Source organism: Dipteris shenzhenensis, chromosome 4 (assembly GCF_047967505.1).
Source record: "Dipteris shenzhenensis isolate YYH24624 ecotype China chromosome 4, Dip_SZ_1.0, whole genome shotgun sequence".
Classification (NCBI taxonomy): domain Eukaryota; kingdom Viridiplantae; phylum Streptophyta; class Polypodiopsida; order Gleicheniales; family Dipteridaceae; genus Dipteris; species Dipteris shenzhenensis.
Genome location: NC_141599.1, coordinates 35,312,539 through 35,331,354, shown reverse-complemented (window position 1 = coordinate 35,331,354; position 18,816 = coordinate 35,312,539). Strand labels below are relative to the sequence as shown.

Genomic DNA, 18,816 nt, shown 5'->3' with positions numbered 1-18,816 from the left:
AAACCAAAAATGAACTTTCATGTAGAGCTTTTCTTTTTTCCTATCCCCGCACACACCATCCTTTGAATGCGAGCAGCCAGCTCACACCTTGACTGCATGATGAGTTGCCGCTACTCCGCCCAAGCAGATGATGTTAAAAGCTATGGTTGTTTGCCAAAAGTAGCTATAGCCTGCTTTTGGAAATGCCATGTGTGAGGTGCCATGGGCAGAAGGTGCCAAGTGGAGGCTTAACATGTCGTTTGAGGTATAATAATAATAATAATATAATAATAATAATAAGATAAGAAGAAGAAGAAGATAAGAAAATTATGAGGTTGGTAAGGAGAACCAAAACGACGAGACAAAATTTTGCCGTCTGGTTTTGGCGTCGTGCTTCTGGCCGGCATTTTGAAACCTGCAGGCCAAGCAAGATCAAGATCCAGGTTCTGGGAATCAAGATAAGCCAGATATATCAGAACAGTAATCAGCCACACCCGCCATCAATGAGCAGCGTGAGAACATTCATCAAACGCGTAGTGGGCTGCTTCATCTGTGCAGAAGCTAGCAATCAGCTTCGTTCCCTCAGAAATCTATAGCGAACTCATATCGCTGCTGCAGCACGGAATATCTAGTCGTCCCTGAGCGCTTTCGAAGCAGGGAGATGTAACTTTTCCCATCCATCCCCTAATTCGCTTGCCCGTTCTCATCATGAGTCTCCAGGATGAGTTTGTGGAGTACGCTGAAGAGTATCTATTCAAGATCGTTCTTATCGGCGACGCTGCCGTGGGTAAATCTAACCTTCTGTCGCGGTACGCTCGTAATGAGTTCAATCCTAATTCCAAACCTACAATCGGTGTCGAATTTCAAACACAGACGACGGTGATCAATGGCAAGGAGGTGAAGGCACAGATCTGGGACACAGCCGGGCAGGAGCGTTTTAGAGCCGTTACATCCGCTTATTACAGAGGCGCTGTGGGTGCCCTGGTTGTGTACGATATCAGTAGGAGGCAAACCTTTGATAACATCGGCCGTTGGTTGGAGGAGCTCAGAAGTAAGTCTGTTTGGAATTAACTGCCTGCGCACCTAATTTCGATTGTCGTTCGTCATTGGCCTGAAACTTCCTTCCGATCTGCATTTTGCATGCTTTCCAATGGGCTCCCCGTTTGATAGACCGACCTTAGCTTTGTTTCATCTCCCCCGCACTCAGTTTGATCTCGCTTACGAAAATTCAACGTGATCCAATGCGCAGCTTTTGAATTGCATGTTTACTCTTTTTTCTAAGCTTGAATTCCATTTTGCTCGCATATTGCGGCTCACTCTTGCTTCACTTCGTGAAAGCTAAATCTGTGAGACAGCATTAATCAAAGCCTAAACAAAACCCAGTTGCATTTTATAAACAGTGCACGCAGACGCGGCGGTTGTGACGATGCTGGTAGGGAACAAGTGCGATCTGGCGCCGGCGAGGCAGGTCTCGGTGGATGAAGGAGCAGCCCTGGCACAGGCGGAGAACTTATTCTTCATGGAGACGTCGGCATTGGATGCAACCAATGCATCGGAAGCGTTTCAATGCTTGGTGAAGGAGATTTTCAACATGTTGAGCCGGAGGGTGTTGGCTCACAATTCGCCAAGAACCGACATTCAGCTACACGACACGGTCACGTTAATGAAAGGAGATGGAAAGCACGGATTCAACTTTCTCTGCTGTTCCTCATCGTAAACACTCTACTGCCCGCAGGAAACAAATGGCATTTCTTACTTTTATTGCTAATGGGCTTCTAATTGGCTCATTGGACTATATTGCTAGAATTGGACATCGACCTTTTCTCTTTTTAAAAAAATAGAAAAAAGAAACTCACTCATAACACACAAAGGAAGGGGGTAAGCTTAGTCCTAATTGCATCAGCCTTTGCTCGGTCATCCTCGAGAGGGAACTTGGACTTGCAACCAATTAGCGAAACCACTGAAGCTACATTGCCCTGAGAGGAAACTTGGACTGGCAACCAATTAGCGAAACCACCGAAGCTACATTGCCCTAGCTAACCATTGGGATTTATCATAGTATGCATTCATGAAGCATCTAGAGGATGTGATCTAGCAAGAAAGAATGTGTGGGTGCATCTTAAAAGCATATATAACCTTGCTCGTAGCATCTTTATATTTTCGAAAGTACTCTTAAATCAAGGCTCTAGCAACCAAGAAGCTACCTGCGAATTCTTATATTGCCTTATTCCTCTCAAGGAGGCAACTCTATTGTGACGTTTTGATCTATTGCACTTGAGTAGTCCTTTCTTCCATGCCAAATCATTGTTTTACAAAATGAATTGCATTCAACTTCGCTAGGAGTAAACCCCTCGATTCAAGGCCTTGAAATGGAATGAATTATTTGAATTTATATGCAAATCATAGAGAGATCATAGAGGGTGGTTTAATGAGCCTAAGGCATGCAAATACTCACTAAATACTCAATTCTACTCTAATAGGCCCAAGGATAGAGGGATCCATGTCCCTTTAATAAGCTAAATTCTTCCACAATTCAAAAACTTAAAGACACATTTAGTTATTTTAAGACTTATGTAGGACTAAATTTTTAATCAAATTGTTTAACAAACACAAAAGTGGGTGGTTTTGCATCGTTTTTTCCTATAATAATAAAAAAATGCAAGAGGAACAAGGTCACCAAAGTGAAAATGTCTTGGTTTTTTTTTTTTTCATTTTGATTCAATCATATTGATCACTAAAAAGTTGATGCCTGATGTATTTTAAGTGTGACATATTTTCAAATTTAGAAGAATGATTGCTTTACATTATTTTCCCTTAAATGTGTCGCTATATAATGATACAAAACATTGTTGGCTTCTTCTCAAAATCCAGATAACATGAAATAATTGCATGGCATTAGCATTTATATCTGCTCTTACTTAAGTGTTGATTTATAAATTTTTTTTCATTTAGCCAAACATATGCAAGGTCTTAAAAGTGTTCCAAGTAGTCATGAAATTGTGATCAATCAAAGTTAAAGGTTCATAGGCCTTGCATAATTTGATGAATATATCTTTGCAAATAGCAGTAGTTTGCCCAGATGCACCATTTCACAAACATTTTAGAAACCTTCGCTAACATCAACTTGTCAACGTGAAAGAGTGAAATGATTGCATATCAAATGTCATGAAAAATATATGAATGTAAAATTTCAACTTTCTCCATCTTGAACTTAGAAAAAATTAAAAAATTGACATAGCATATTGATGATACTCCCTAGTCCACATTGATATCAAGGCTCCATATGGTGGATGCATACTACAAGATGAATACATGGACTTTGATTCACATGCTCGATCAAAATTTAGAAGTATTTTAAATCTTGAAGTTTGTATGTTCTTCAAGTTCATGAAATATACCTTTTGTCATTGCAAGTTTGACATTGTCTTTTGGGCCAGACTTGCTCATATGGATGCATAGTATATGCACATGAGTCAAACACATTTTTTGATGGTTTAAGCTTTGAGTTTTGGTGATATTACCCTCCATTATGGTAGACATATTTCGGTGCACCTGGTATTTGGTGTGATTTCTCTCTTGCAGGTACTAGCATTTGGGATTTTGTTTTATTTGCATCATGGCATCCTCTTCCATGTCTGAAAGGGAGATTTTTAGCATTAAAAAGATTGATGGGACAAAGTTTTCTTTATGAAAAGAACAAATAAGGGATGTGCTTATTCAGAAGAAGCAAATTAAACCCCTGGAGAGAGTGTAGCTAAGCCTGCAGCTATGTCCACAGATGAGTGGAATGAATTGGATGCATTGGCAAAGTCTATCATTAGACTTCATCTTGTGGAGACGTGTTATTTCATAGTAGTCATTGAATAGAAAACTAAAGCTTTATGGAAAAAGCTATGTGACACTTATGAGAAGGAAACTACCTCTAATAAAGTTTATCTCATGAAGAGGTTGTTTGATCTATAGTTGAAGAAATGGGTCTCCATCGCTTCTTACTTGAATGAATTTAATATTATTTTTAGCCAGCTTTAGGCTTAGAAGCTGAATTTTGAGACGGAGACAAAGGCAATATTTCTCTTATGTTCATTGCCACCTTCATGGGATACCTTTTGCACAGCTATTAGCAACTCTGCACCATGTAGAGTGTTGAAGTTTGATGATGTTCTGGGTAGCTTGTTGGTCAAGGAGATAAGACGAAAGTCTATGGATGGAAATAAGCAAAATACAACCTTAAATGTGCAAAGGGATAGATCACACTTCAGGGGGAAGTCCCAAGAAAGAGAGAAGTCTCATAGCAAATCCAAGGCTCAAAACATTGTGTGTTACCATTGTGGCAAGAAGGGCCACATGAAAAAGGATTGCCACAAGCTGAAAAGGGAGCAAAAGGATAAGAAAAAGAATGCAAATTTGGAAGCAAATACAAAGGAAGAGAGTCCAAGGGAGGACAAAGGAAATGTAAAGATCGAGGAGATCAATGGAGTCACTGATGATACTAACAATGACATTCTCTTCATGTCTAGTCTACCTGTAGAGTTGCTTACCACTTCAGATGATGCATACTACCGGGATTGGATTTTGGATTTCTATGCTTCATTCCATGTTACTCCCCATAGGGAATGGTTCTTCACTTATGATAGTGGAAAGACAGGTTGTGTGCATTTTGGAAATAACTATGCATGTGACATACAGGTGAAAAAGTTTTCTTTTGTAAATGGGTCTGCAGTTTTATTGAAAAATGTGAGACATGTGTCTAAGCTAACCAAGAATCTCATTTCAACGAGTCAGCTAGATGATGTTGGTTCTCAGACCACCTTTGGCTTTCAGAGTTGGAAAATTTAGAAGGGCTCTATGGTTTTGGAAAGGGGTGCCAAGTGTTGGACATTGTATCCCTTACATGTATCAGGGGGTGTCTGATCATGTTGTTGTAATAACTGAGCAACCAAGTACTTCTTGTGGCATTGCTGGTTGGGTCACATGAGCCAGAATGGAATGAAACTCCTATGCCATTTAGGTTATGTACCATATTAAAGTTTTTTTTATTTTGAATTTTGTGAGCATTGTCTCAATGGGAAGTAGACTAAATCAGCCCATAAAAGAAGGGGAAAGAAAGAGCTTGTTAGGCTCGATTTGGTGCATTCAGACATATGTGGTCCCATGCCTAAATGGTCATTAGGCAGGACTGATGAGTACTTGGTACACTCTCTGAGCCATACTTGGTATAGATCCTAAATGGCCATTCGTTTTCTACTTCATCTCTCTTGTGCTTGCTACTTCATCATATTCTTTTCCTGGCTCCTTGGTGCTTACATTTTGTTCCACCATGTCATTAGTCATTGCATATATATTGGTCAATTGTGTCTTTTGTGCTGTGGCCTCTCCTCTATGCCTTACCTTTGCCCCTTTGCCACCTCCTTCTGCTACCTTTGAAATATTGACATTGGTTGCAGCTCCACTTCTTGGTTTCCATTGCCTTGGCCTTCGAAGGGACCTATTGCTTCTTTCTCCTTGGTGGTCACCTATTTAAAGTGTTTGGTGTGGTTGAGGTTGATGCCCCTCCTCCTTCATTGCCCGCATGGTCATCATTGTCGTCTTTATCATCACACTTATTCATGAATTTCTCATTGTTCTATGATGGGAGCTCAGCTCTTGCAACAATTCTTTACTTTGGTCTTGTAGCTTGTCTTGCTGTGCTCATATCCCATCAAAGATTTTTGTGGCTTGTTGTGTCATCATCCCTTCCACTATGGCTAGGCGACACCTTCATATATATATCATTAGATTAATTGGATGAGCACCTTGGTTCATATTTAGAAAGATTTTGTTCAAATCTAGAAACCAATACACTATTCAAAATTTTGGACTTATGAAAAGTACAATTTCAAAACTGGAGTAGAAAGAAGTTCATAATATATGAATACACTCGTAATATTGGTTTTAGAGGTGGAACATCAGTAGATGACCAATTCTCTTAGAAACGTGGTATACATATACACCTTCTTGGTGTTAAAATACACCGTTAAGAAAAACCACATTTAAATCTAGAACATCAATAGATGACCAATTCTCTTACACCTTCTTGGTGTGAAAACACACCCTTAAGTATAAAACCATCTTACGTCAAACCTCTATGTATTTTTCACTAAACCATAGGTCCTAAACCCTTAACTCCAAAGCTTGGACCCTATACCCTAAACCCTAAACCCTAGACCTTAGACCCTAGACTCTAAACCTATAAGCGCTAAATCCTAAATCCTAAACCATAGACCCTAGACCCTAGGCCCTAAACTCAAAACCCTAGACATTAGACCCTAGACTCTAAATCCTAGACTCTAAACTCTTAATCTTATACACTGACCTATTGTTATGTGTATTCGCCTACCATTTCATAAGTGTTGTGTGCTAATGTAGAAGCAATTTTTTGTTGTTACTTAGGGTGCTATTGGCTGCATTGAACTGTATTGAAGCTCTTTGTTAAGTTGAGCTTCTGTATTCTTTGCTTTGCCTCTCTTGATGAATGTTGTTACACTTGTGTTGCCGTCGATGCATCTAGTTTGTGTAGGTCATTTTAGAAGTCGGCAGTCTTACTTGTAAATCCATTAGCTAGCTGCTTAATGTCTTGTATGCCTAAAGTCACATAGAAGGAAAGGACATTTCTTTTTTTCTCTCTTAATCTCAAATAATAGGGGGATTGGATAATTAGATCTCTATGTTTCCTCATGGGGGTTGACTCAAAGCTTTTTCAACATGAAGAAATAACTCTTTCCCTCATGAAAGATCACTCTCTTAGTGAATAATGAAAGATCACTCTTTCCCTCATGAAAGATCACTCTCTTAGTGCATAATGACTCTTAATCACACACATAAAGTCTCTCAAGACACACTCAAGAGAAGGAAGAACAAAAATGATGAAGGGAATCTCTCAATCGAAATGAAATTACAAAGAGAACTCTCAATATGTGAATCTCTCTCAAGAATAGCAATGTCTTAGCCAGACAAGGGATATCTAATACCATGAATAAATCTGAAGAGGCATAGGAGAAGAGTGGAGATGACACCATAAATGACTAACTACAGGCTTTATTAGTTGAAAAGAATGAATTCATACACACTCTTTTAGGGTTAAGGTTAGGATTTACAACCCCTCTTTGCCTTTTAGTACTCTTTGTGTTAGTGCTGTGCACATGATGTACACATGATGTCGAGACGAATCCTAAACAATGATTTTGATAATGGTACAATCATCCTCAAAAATATAAAAGGGGACAAATGTTGATAGTAGTATATGGAGTGAATATTGGAGAATAATGCCTCCATGCTCTCAATTTGGGCAGCTAGTCGAATAGCATCAAATCAAGATTAATAGCATGAATGGATGTGATCATGGATGCAAAAGTTGCCAAATCTAGCCAAGACTCTTCAAAAGCTAGAGCCAGTAAATGCCCATGCTGCCATAAAGGAGGGAGCCAACAAACTTTTTTAGTTTTTACTAGAGAAGGTTACAATCATGAACACATGTATGCTAAGGTAACCCATACAAAAGCACTCATGACAGCTGGAGGAGAAAAAGTGTGACTAGTCAGGATGTAGTTTTTAAAGAGGCCAACTCCCCAAGACCACACCCTAATATAGACCCAAAATCACTTCTAGAATTAGTCATAGATGGGATGTAAGATCACGGGACAACATAGAGTCAAAAAATAGCAGACTTAGATCTAGGGAAGAGAGCTCATTTAGCAATAGAGAAGAGCATACAATTGCAATGTGTGAATACACTCAAAGGCTCCATGAATGCCAAAATTCTAGAGCTAGTTGAGAGGGAATCAAGAGATTAAAGTGACTTGTCCCTTTAAACCATACATACAATGAGATATGATCTCATCATTAGGTCAAGATGATCAAGGAGCCATGATGCTTTAAACAGGGAAATGCAATCAACAAGGAAATAAAAATAGAGGGAGCTCAAACTAGCCATGGAATCTAGCTCCTAGACCATAGCTCCTAGACCAACCATGCCAAAGGTGAGGTAAAAGGTGGTACCAAGTGGATATAAGATCAATTGAAGCAACATCCTTGATGAGTATAAATAATATTTGGTGGCTAAAGGGTTTGGATTGATAAAGGGCCTTGATTACAATGGGATGTTAGCTTCAAAGATTGAATGAAGATAATTTAAATGGTGATGACATTGGCAGCCCATTCATAGTGGTCCATCTTTTAAATAAATAACAAGTGAGCATTTTTAAATGGAGACTTCAAGGAGGAAAGTGTACGTGGAGTAGCCCCTAGTTTTTAGATCCAGGGTGGCAGCATATGTAGGTGCAATAAGGCATTGTACATACCAAAATGGCATGGTACAATTGTTTGATGATTACTTTGTCAGAATCAGTCTAGTCCAAATTCCATTAGATGTAAACCTATATCTCCATTAAGGCAGGTGTATTACATTGATGGCAATCCTATATCTTGATGACTTGATTGCAATCAAGGATCAAGAGGAGAAGATTGACTAGACACTATGCTTCATGTGTTGATGTGTATCACAAAATATGGCATCACCCACGAGTGTAATTTATTTATGTGTATTGTGATTTAGATTGATTGGAGAGGTGGACACCCATCACTCCACTTCTAGATTTTGTTTATTCCTAGGTGTCTCATGGCTTAGCAAGAAACAACCCACTATTGCAAGTCATTATGGCTTAGATTCGTCGACCAAAATTTGGATAAGTATCCTAGACTTGGATTTGTATGGTAGAGAAGATTTGGTTGTAGACAGGATTTAAGCAGTGACAACTTGTGTCACTTTTACACCTAAATTTCTTGTTGAGCTTAATTATTCATAATCATTACACATAAGACATACTCTCATTGATAGTTGTTTGAACTGAATATATTGTGATGATTAGCACTAAAGGAGGACTTATAAAAAATATTCAATTCTCTTCATTCAAGCTTGGAAGTAAAATTCAGCTTTAATTTTGGATATTGAGTACTATTAAGGCACCAAGGCATATCTCCTTAGCTTATGTTATTGAATAGTACCTCCAAATGGGACCTCTCTAATAGGCACAAAAACTACTAGACTATAGAGGCCTTGAGGATCTCGACATTAGGGGCATATACCTAACCCACAACATCTGAATAATTTGAAGGATATTATGATAGCTAATTGCATGATCTATTTTTTATTATAGAAAATATTTAAATTCTAATGACAAATGCAGTAATACTTAGGCATTCACACTTGATGGCATGATAAAGCATAACATATGATAGGAAATTATTAGGAAATCTCTAGAATTGTAGTTTTCTATAGTATATATTATTGTACTCATAAATTATTACTGTCAAACTTTGCAAATGGGAAATTGTCTATCATAATAGCTAGCATTTGGTTGTAGAGAAGCTTTGAGTGGTGACATGTTGTGTGAATTTTATGCTTAAATTGTTTTGTGGAGCTAAAGTGTTCATAATGATAGACACCTAGGACACATTTTCATTGCAATATGGTATAAGCAATCATCACAGTTGTTTGGACTAAGTATATTGTGACGACTAATCCACAACATTTGAATATTGTGAAGGATATTATCATAGCTAACTACATGATCTATTCTTGATTAATAGAAAATTTTATTTTCTCATGAAAAATGTAGTAATGATCACGCATTCACTTTTGATGGTATGATAAGGCACAACATATAGGAAGGCATTATTTATATGGTCCATACAACCCTACTTTTTTGTCATATAGTCTTGTAGTAATAGATTATTTCTATCAGGTTGTAGATGGCAAATTCTTATCATAACAACTAGCATTTGGTTGTAGAGAAATTTGGAGTGGTGATAGCTTGTGTCTATTTTGTGCTTTAATTTTTTGTGGAGCTTAATAGTTCATAATGATATACAGATAAGATATATTCTTATTGCAATATGGCATACTTAGTCATGATTGTTTGGACTAAATATATTGTGATGACTAAACCATAGTATTTGAATATTGTGATGGATATTATAATAGCACATTGCACTATCTATTTGTGATTAATAGAAAAATTCATTTTCTGGTGCAAAATACAGTAATGTTTAGGATTCACACTTGATGGCATAGAGCAGGGCATTTTTAGATAGTCTCTGCAACTCTGGTTTTTGATTAGTGTAGTATTGAAAAGATATATTATTTTTGTTAATTACCATAAGTCCATAGAATAATTGATTAGTGTAGTATTGAAAAGATATATTATTTTTGTAATTACCATAAGTCCATAGAATAATTGATAAATAAGGATCTCTTTCATAATAAATGTATGTGCACTATTTTCTATAAGTCATGATACACTTTTAGATCTAGTTGGTTTCACCTCAATTTTTGTTTAAGGCAATAACAAGTTGGGTTGTATGGGCATTATTTGTCTTCACCTCTCAAGGCTTAATATGCTAACATGTTGCTTGCTTGGGATAGTGACAGGTAAGTGTGGCCTAATTCAAATATTATAGCAAACAATTGATCTACCACATTGATAAATATAAGGATGAATACATCTTGATTATTTCTTTAAAATGAGACACTCTCTCAATATATATATATATATATGAAAACTGGTTCTATTTTCTATGGGTCTAGTATGGCTTTGTCCTTGTGGTCTATAACACACACACACACACACACACACACATGCATGCACGTGCACCTAATAGAATGTATGCACATGCATGTGTGTGTTTAGATTAAAAATTTCCATCAATAATTAAGCCATATAATTAATTCCATCGATTGGATAAAAAGTAAAAAAAGAGAAACATATAGGAAAAAAAAGGTTTGAGATGTCTAAGTTGAAAAATGCAATAACTAGAGTTTGCAAAAATTTCAACCAAAATTAACAATTTTTATTAATATTAAGTTTAACAAATACAATATTAAAAGAAAATGTCAAATCCTTAGGCAGTCTAGGTTTCGAGGTCAAGGTCTACTTACCTGCCACCGTCTAAACAAACTAGGTGTTAGAACATCATAGTTACATTTGGGTAGACAAGTAATGCATGTTTTCCCCGGCTTGTTATCGCTTTACCTAGGAATATAGACAACCATATGGATTCTTAGATAATTAAAAAAAGTTTTAGTCACAAGTGAAGTTTAAGTCACACGTGGAGTAAGGAGCGAATGAGTGCATGGGTTGAGAAGAGAAGAGGTATGGAAGGATTAGTGGGCTTGGTGTGTGGGGTGGTTAAAAAGAGAGTGTAAAGGGGAGATTCAAGAGGGACATATAAAAGTATAATTCACAATTGGGGAAGTATACATGTGTGTGTGTGTGTTTTCCTTTCGCTCAGCATTTGCAAGTGGAACCTTTCCTCGTTTCTGTAGTGGTGCATATTGTTCTTCCAAATCAATGTGTAAATGGTGTAGTTGCTTCTTTTGAGGTTCTTCTTCAGCAATATGGTTGCATGCAACCATTTTGTGAGGTTTGGTTCTTCATCTCATCTGCTTTTTATAAAACATATCGTTAATCTTTCGCAGTAACCATTCAAATATTTGAAAAAAAATAGATTACTGATGGGTTCTTTATGAGAGGCCGCCAGAACACCATCAAAAGAGATGCGAAATCTATATGGAGAGAGAACCTATATGGAGAGTTTAATGCAACATTTTCTTAGTTATTTAAAAGGACTTCTTTATTCCTCCCTGGACTGACACACTTGTAGTCTTGAACTAACATATATCAGTATTTTATTACTTTCTCCACATTTTAAAGGAGAGATAAAAGAGAAAATAGTGAATTTCTTACAGTCCCCAAAATGAGCTCCCTTTTTTTCTAATTGGAGAATTTTGCAACCAATTAGGAGGTCTCAAGATTGGTCTCTTACTCATGACCTACTTAAGTTGTTGCAAAGACTATTGTTGTTTCACACCCCATGAAAAGGAAACTCTTTTGCTTGCCAACAAGTTCATTGGATGTACTCTTTTTGTCAAACCATCACACAAACATTGATAGTACTTGCTTTTTTAAAGAAGTCTATGAACACTAATCACACTATTAGGAGTTGGCAAAGACATACTTGCTTGCACCTTATCTGGATCAATTTGCAAGCCTTTCACAAACATCATGTGTCTTAATAAGAATACTTTTGTTTGTGAAAAATGGAATTTGATGGTATTTAAACGTTCTTTTGCTTCATCAATCCTAGTTAAGTCTAGCTAGGGCTTCTCCATATGATCTATCTTTAAGAGAAAATGAAAAAATTATTCAAAATGCTCGCTGAACTTCCCCAAGTAAGGCTCAAATACTTGACTGAGAAACCTTTGAAATGTAGCGAATGCATTGGTCAACCCAAAAAAAATCAACCTATAAGCAAAAACTCCCCAAGATGTAACAAATGAAGTCTTCTTTTGATTTTTCTCACCAATGACAACTTTGAGAGTACATAGAATACCCATTGCATACGAATGTATATTTTGTGCCCTACTACTTGATCCAATATTTCATTTTGAAGTGGCAAAGGAAAGTGGACGCACTTGGTGCATGCATTCAAGGACAAAACTCTACACAAACATGCCAATTATCTTCTTTCTTTGGTGTAACAACCAGTAGAGAAGTCCACTCTAAACCATCAATTCTGAACCATCAATAGGAAAGATGATTCTAACCTCAAGTTATTGGGTTATTCTTTCTTTAATACCTTAGCTTGGATCACACCCAATCTCCTTAAGTGCTACACCATTGCCTTGCTTTTTCTTCAATGCTCCACTCTAAACCATCAATCTGAATCATCAACAGGAAAGATGAATCCAACCTCAAGTAATTTGGTTACCTCTTTCTTTAATGGCTCAACTTGAATCACACCCAACCTTCTTAAGTGCTGCACCACTATCTTACTTTTTGGCTTAACTCAATCTTGTGCTCCACTAGTGAGACTCGTCTGACCTATGAAAAGGTAGTTGCAAAGAGATTGAAAAGGTAGTTGCAAAGAAATATCCAAGTAGTAATGCTTTTAAATATTTGATAGAGATTCATCAAGAAGATTTGCATTGCATTGGAATTGTTTAGTGTTCTCCAGATTCTTCACCTAAAATGTAATTGCAAGATCTTCTTATACCATCACCTCCTTCTGTTTTGACTCCTTCCAATTAGCACCAAGACAAAGACCAAAGGCCACTCCTTAAACCTCACCTTCTAATACGGATTCCTTGGACCCATACCTTGTCCTAGTTAAGTCAAAGGATGTTAAGAAATCCTTGATGGACCTAGTCCAACTACAAAAACAAAGCATTTGATGACTCCACCATCTCAAAATCTAGTTTCATTATAGCTACCACCTAGTCCCAATCATCCTTGGTAGAGTTCGATAAGGCCTCACACAAACTCAAGGATACTCCTTCAAGAAAATTGAGTAAGATCTTAGCTCTCGATTCTCGATCCTTCATGGACCATCCAAACACTCAACATCCTTGAATAAAGTCCCAAATATAAGACTGTTGTTCCTCCCCTTGATTACCTTAAAACACAAAAATCTACACCATGATGAGACAAACAAAGACATCATAAAGATCCAAAAATATTTCCCACTTAAAATGTAGAGCCTTACAAACTTGTCCAAAATTACTTCTTTAAAAGATTCCACTATATGATCTTCAACCCAATCATCACAAGTAATTGACCAACTAGGACCTTGAGACCACCGTGTGAGTGTAGTCAAAAAGGATAATTCTCACAGTAATGTAGTGCCATAAAAGCTTCAAAGCCTTATACTCAATTTCATTTTCTTGAAAAAAGAAAGTGAAGACATTAAGGATTACCTCCCTAGTATAGCCATTGAAAACTACCAAATAGTTCAACTCTATACAGCATGTTGCCAATCATGGATGATTTTTTCAAGTTAGTTTCATTAGGAACCTAAACTTTTATATTGACATTGAAAGTCTATATGCCCTAATAAAAATAAATGTTTGAAAAATCACTAGGATTTGAAACTTTAATCCTTAAAAATTTAAAGTTTTGCAAGGATTTACATTTTTTACTTTAAAATTTAAAAGAAAATATATAAAAGTGTACTACATTCCTTAATTATTGTGAAACTAAAAAATTGAGCTTGATAAACTTTTGCCAAGATTTTATATTAATATATAAGAATAGCTTCGATAAAAACATCCATGTTGCCAATACATTAACCAAGTCAATTTATCATCGGGCTCGATTGCATGGTTAATTCATGATGAACATGTTCAAGAGTACCAAATGCAAGATATAATCATGACCATTGTGCATACTGCTTGAGTATCCCCTTCTAGTTCTTCCAACTCTTGAAGATGCGTTGTGATTTCTTCCAAGGTTGTTCTTCTAAGGATTCTTTTTACAGTGCACAATCTTCAAGGATCACTTGTACTAGGCAACAAAATGCAATTAATATATGGTATGGATCTATAAATCCATGGCCAAATATACCCGACATCTCCATTAAAAGATGTCGAATGAGCTTGGGGGTAACAAACTTGATGCACTTCTTAGCATACTACTTTTTTGAAGTCAATAATAGGGGCCCATCACCTCCTCAATGATACGTGATAAGGGCACAATATGCCTCCCACATTGATCTCAGCTTGGCAAGTTGGTATCCCTAATCCACCTTAGGCATCCACACACCATTGACAAAACGTTACATTCACACATGAGGGACAATAACACGTATTTTTCCTTTCTTTTCTTAGATAAGGATAAAAATGCTCACATTCAAGTCATATTACATAAATTCTAACATGATAAGAGACCAGAATTTCACCTAGCCAACCCATGCTAAAGAGAAGGGCAATGTGTTGTTGAAACAAGATCTTGCTACTTAAAATGGCATGAATGAAGATGCATCAAGAGGGATGAAAAGGCTTTTGGTTGCATGAGAAAATTTTTTCAACGAAGCATAAGGAAGTCATTTGTAGATGACATATGAAGAAGCTAAAAACTACCCTATAAGATTTTGTCAGATACATAGGCCTATAACTTTTTGTAGAAGTATCATACTAGAAATACAAAATCACATAAGATGCATTCTTGAAGAGAAACTACGATGACAATAGATGATCATACACAAAGAATCATAACTTCCTCGAATTAGAAATTGAGAATATGAATAGATGTGTCTTTGAGAGATATTTTTTCTTATATAATTCTCACTAAAATTGAATGACTAAGCAAAGAGTTATGAGCATACCAACAAGGGTCAAACAGTCATGGAAACAACTCTCTCCTCGCACTATTTTTGCTTGGGAAAGCACTCCATACATAATATTTATCAACAATCGAGCCCACATAGGGGAGAAGAAGTGTTGGCTTGGGAAATGAGTGTTCCATGTGTGTACAATGCGAGTCCATGTAAAGACCATTTTGAAGACATTGCAAGAGAAAAGGAGAACAAGGGACTAGAAAAGAGATGGGAGAATCAAGGGAGATAGTCTATGTTGACCTCTATTTCCATTAGAGATGACACTCCACTCAAGTCTAACTCAACATGCTACAAATGTAAAGGAGTAGAAGAGGTTTCATACCTTCAAGAGAAAGATGAGCTCCAAGGCCACTCATTGAAGAAGAAACTTAGAGAGAGAATTACCCTCTAAATTCATGTTTTAAAGGTTTAGCTTTCCCTTTGATCTCATAATTACTATGAGTTAAGAAGTATCCTCCATGGCTATCACATCTTCTATCTGTATGCATGCAAAATCAATCACATTCCATGTGTTTGATAGTGGAAGAACTTTTATGAGCGTTATGATACTTCAAATTAAGAACCGATTGTGGTAATGTTGCAGTAGTTCCTGGCGCCTGATTGGGGAGGTGTTGGATTCAATTCTTCTTCTTCGATTTCCTAAATCATGCTACATTAAAGGGAGCAAGGGTTTCTACTATTGTTGAGTTGGAGGAGCTTTGTTTTTGTATCTGATGCTTGGAGTGCCCCATCCAAGAATACCTTAATCATGTGGGAGGGACCATTCCATCCCACTTAGACTTCGGTTATAAAGTAGGATGAGCATACATTAGTGAAAAAATGGTTTCCCAGAATATGGTGGCCATGGCCATGCACATGCTTGTCTATGGCATTGAACTACTTGGCTAGGACCATGCTCGGGCTCACATCTCACCGAAGCTCACAAAGATTATGTTTAGTGGCCAATTTTGAATTCAATACCACAACTGAAGAGGAACAGCTTCACCGATAGGCTAGGTTAAATGGAGTATGATCTATCATGCCTTTGTATGTTATTCTATACAACCAAAATGCTCCATGCAACTTTTGATCTTAGTCTATTTAATGTATATGGACTATCTTGTTCAAGATAGCATTCAATACCTTGTTGGTCGACTGAACTTAGTCATTGCATCATGGTTGTTCTATGTACCATCATCATGTTTGGTTACTATTATGGAACTTTACTTCATATAAAAATTACTTTGATCACATACAAACTCAATGGGACAACCAAATTGGCAAATAATGTGCTGAAATATAAAGTTGGTAGTACTACAGGCCCACTTATCTTGTAGTACTTTTGCTTTAATCCAGCCCCTAGAATAATTCTTCACAATCACCATATACTTATTCTGCGCTAGGCGACTAGCCTCTTTGAAAGGTCCCATGTAGTCAAGTCTCCACATTTGCAATGGTTCCCAAGCTCTACTAGATTAAAGCGGCATGTGAGAACTAGGGCGCATGATGTACTAGATTGAAGGGGCATGTGAGAACTAGGGCGCGTCTCCCTACTCATTGGTACTATGGGAATTATTCCAAAATTTTCAAGGGTGCAAAAAGCAAAAAAAGTCAACGATAACTCTTTTGTTGACCTCTTGATGATAAGCCACTTGCTTGTTACAATTGTAGACATTATGATGATTCAAGTTTTTGGTTGAATCCTACCATATAGCTCTAATCATAGTAATTCATCCTATAGACATTATTTCATATTCTTATGAGACAACCAACCATATGACCAAAAAAGGAAAATATCATATTTGGTATTCTTATCAAAGAATCTCTTATACATATGACAAAAACAAAAGACCTCATAATGGGACCCATTGAATCTTGGTGTATCTATACTCTAATGATCTTGCATAGCATGTTTGAGTCGATTTGTGACCTAAAGAAAAATTTACAAATCAGTCTTGCAGTATTGGGTCGTACATCTATTAAAATGCAAAATAGCCATATAATTTAGCATTCGTAGGGCTTTTCCAAATTCTTTGGATTGGTCATGAATCACTCATTGCTTGATTTTTGGACAATAGCATTTTTTGTCCACAATCATTTTCAAGTCCAATTTTGCTCTAATTTGATTCTAAAAATCACAACAAGTGTTTGAGTGGCAATGATATAGGAACAAAGAAGCATAATGAAATCTCATCTCGAGTCCTTAGATATCATAGTTTTGTCTAGAAAGATGACAAAAGGCCTTTTCCATTTCATATCATCAAGAAAAAGAAAATACATTTGCATATCTTATAAGGTGGCAAAGTTAAATCATTTGCACATTTTATAAGGTGAGGATGTTAAATCATTATCTTCTTGTCCTAAAGGTGTCAATATTATCCCTAAGGCGTTGAAAGCTCAAAGGATGTTTAATCTTTGTCTTCTTCTACTAAAGGTGTCAATCTTACCCAAAGTACTTGTGGTGAAAATATACACCTTACATAAAGTTTTGAAATATAGTGTGGGGATAGTGTGGGGTGAATGACGAGGTTTGCAAAAGATGAACAACTTTGGAAAATACTCATAAGAAACTAGTTTTTGTAATACATACATATGATAAATGAATTAAGTGTGTGCGTGTGCGTGCATACATACAAACATCCATACATGCATGCATATACACATTCATACATATAACCATACTAACTAGGGCCCAAGTTTAACTAAAGTACACTGAAGCCAAGGTCAAACGAATCTAGGATGTTGGATTCGATCCAACGTTAGAGTGCAATCCATCCTGAGGTTTAAGATGACCTAGGGTTGAGACCAAAGCTAACATGGATGAGGTTTGGATCCCATAGACTCACTTAGCTTGCTAAGGGTTTAATAAGGCAAAGCGTGGCTTCCAAGGATTGGCCTAAGCTCCAATATGGTGACTATTCTTGTTAGCAAGTTCATATGATGATATATATCAACAACATTTTTACTCAATGGCAACTTGCAAATGACAAGGGCATACTTTAGCCTATGACAAGATGTCGTGGGAGGTCCTACAAGTTATTTAGGAGAGAGAGACCAAGATTTCCTACTTTTATTCAATGGCCATATTTTGTTCCTTCTATGTGGTTCCACATTGAAATCCACTCACTTCTCAGAATCTTGGTTGCTAATAAGGTACACGAACCTCTCTATGCTCTACTACTTGCTTTGTAGTGCAAGGGATAATACTAATCTCCATTTCCTTCGGTTGGCAAGTTGTTTCGACTGGTTTTTGTGATTATTAGAGTTGTATTTCAATGCCCTTGTATTTCTTGAATTTTTCATTTGGGTTGCATGAGTAATCAATACCTATCTATGATGTGGATCATTTAGGTAATATTTAGTTTGGATTATTTATCTTCTTCAAAATTTGGAATATGTTCTTCAATGCAAGGGCATCTTCTAGAGCCTACTCAAGAGTTTCCTTCTCACCGTGATTACTTGGACTGCAGCATGCCCACTAAGCTAAAATGGCATCTTTTCCCTCCGTTCAGTTTTGTATGTACTCTTCTCCCCTTATGAAACAACAACAATCAAAACAGAAGCCTCCACTCCTCTTTTTCCCACCCCTCCTGTATATGTTCTGCAACTTCCTCTACATTTGGTCTTCACAAGAAAGAATTGTGCATATAG

The 18,816-nt window shown here is 36.9% G+C and overlaps 1 protein-coding gene across 1 annotated transcript; it reads left to right on the top strand.

Annotated features, from left to right (window-relative positions):
- Positions 1-619: 619 nt before the first annotated feature.
- On the top strand, positions 620-1,721 carry LOC147902769 (ras-related protein RABA5d-like). The gene is made up of 2 exons (XM_087373155.1): positions 620-1,030; positions 1,380-1,721. Exons 1-2 carry the CDS (start codon positions 688-690, stop codon positions 1,694-1,696), a joined length of 660 nt encoding a protein of 219 aa, XP_087229281.1. The 5' UTR covers positions 620-687; the 3' UTR covers positions 1,697-1,721.
- The last annotated feature ends 17,095 nt before the right edge of the window (positions 1,722-18,816 follow it).

Excerpts from the sequence above, each read along its gene's own strand:
- LOC147902769 (XM_087373155.1), top strand. The coding sequence starts at position 688 with ATGAGTCTCCAGGATGAGTTTGTGGAGTACGCTGAAGAGTATCTATTC. Across the intron at positions 1,031-1,379 it reads TTGGTTGGAGGAGCTCAGAA|TGCACGCAGACGCGGCGGTT; the intron begins GTAAGTCTGTTT and ends TTTTATAAACAG.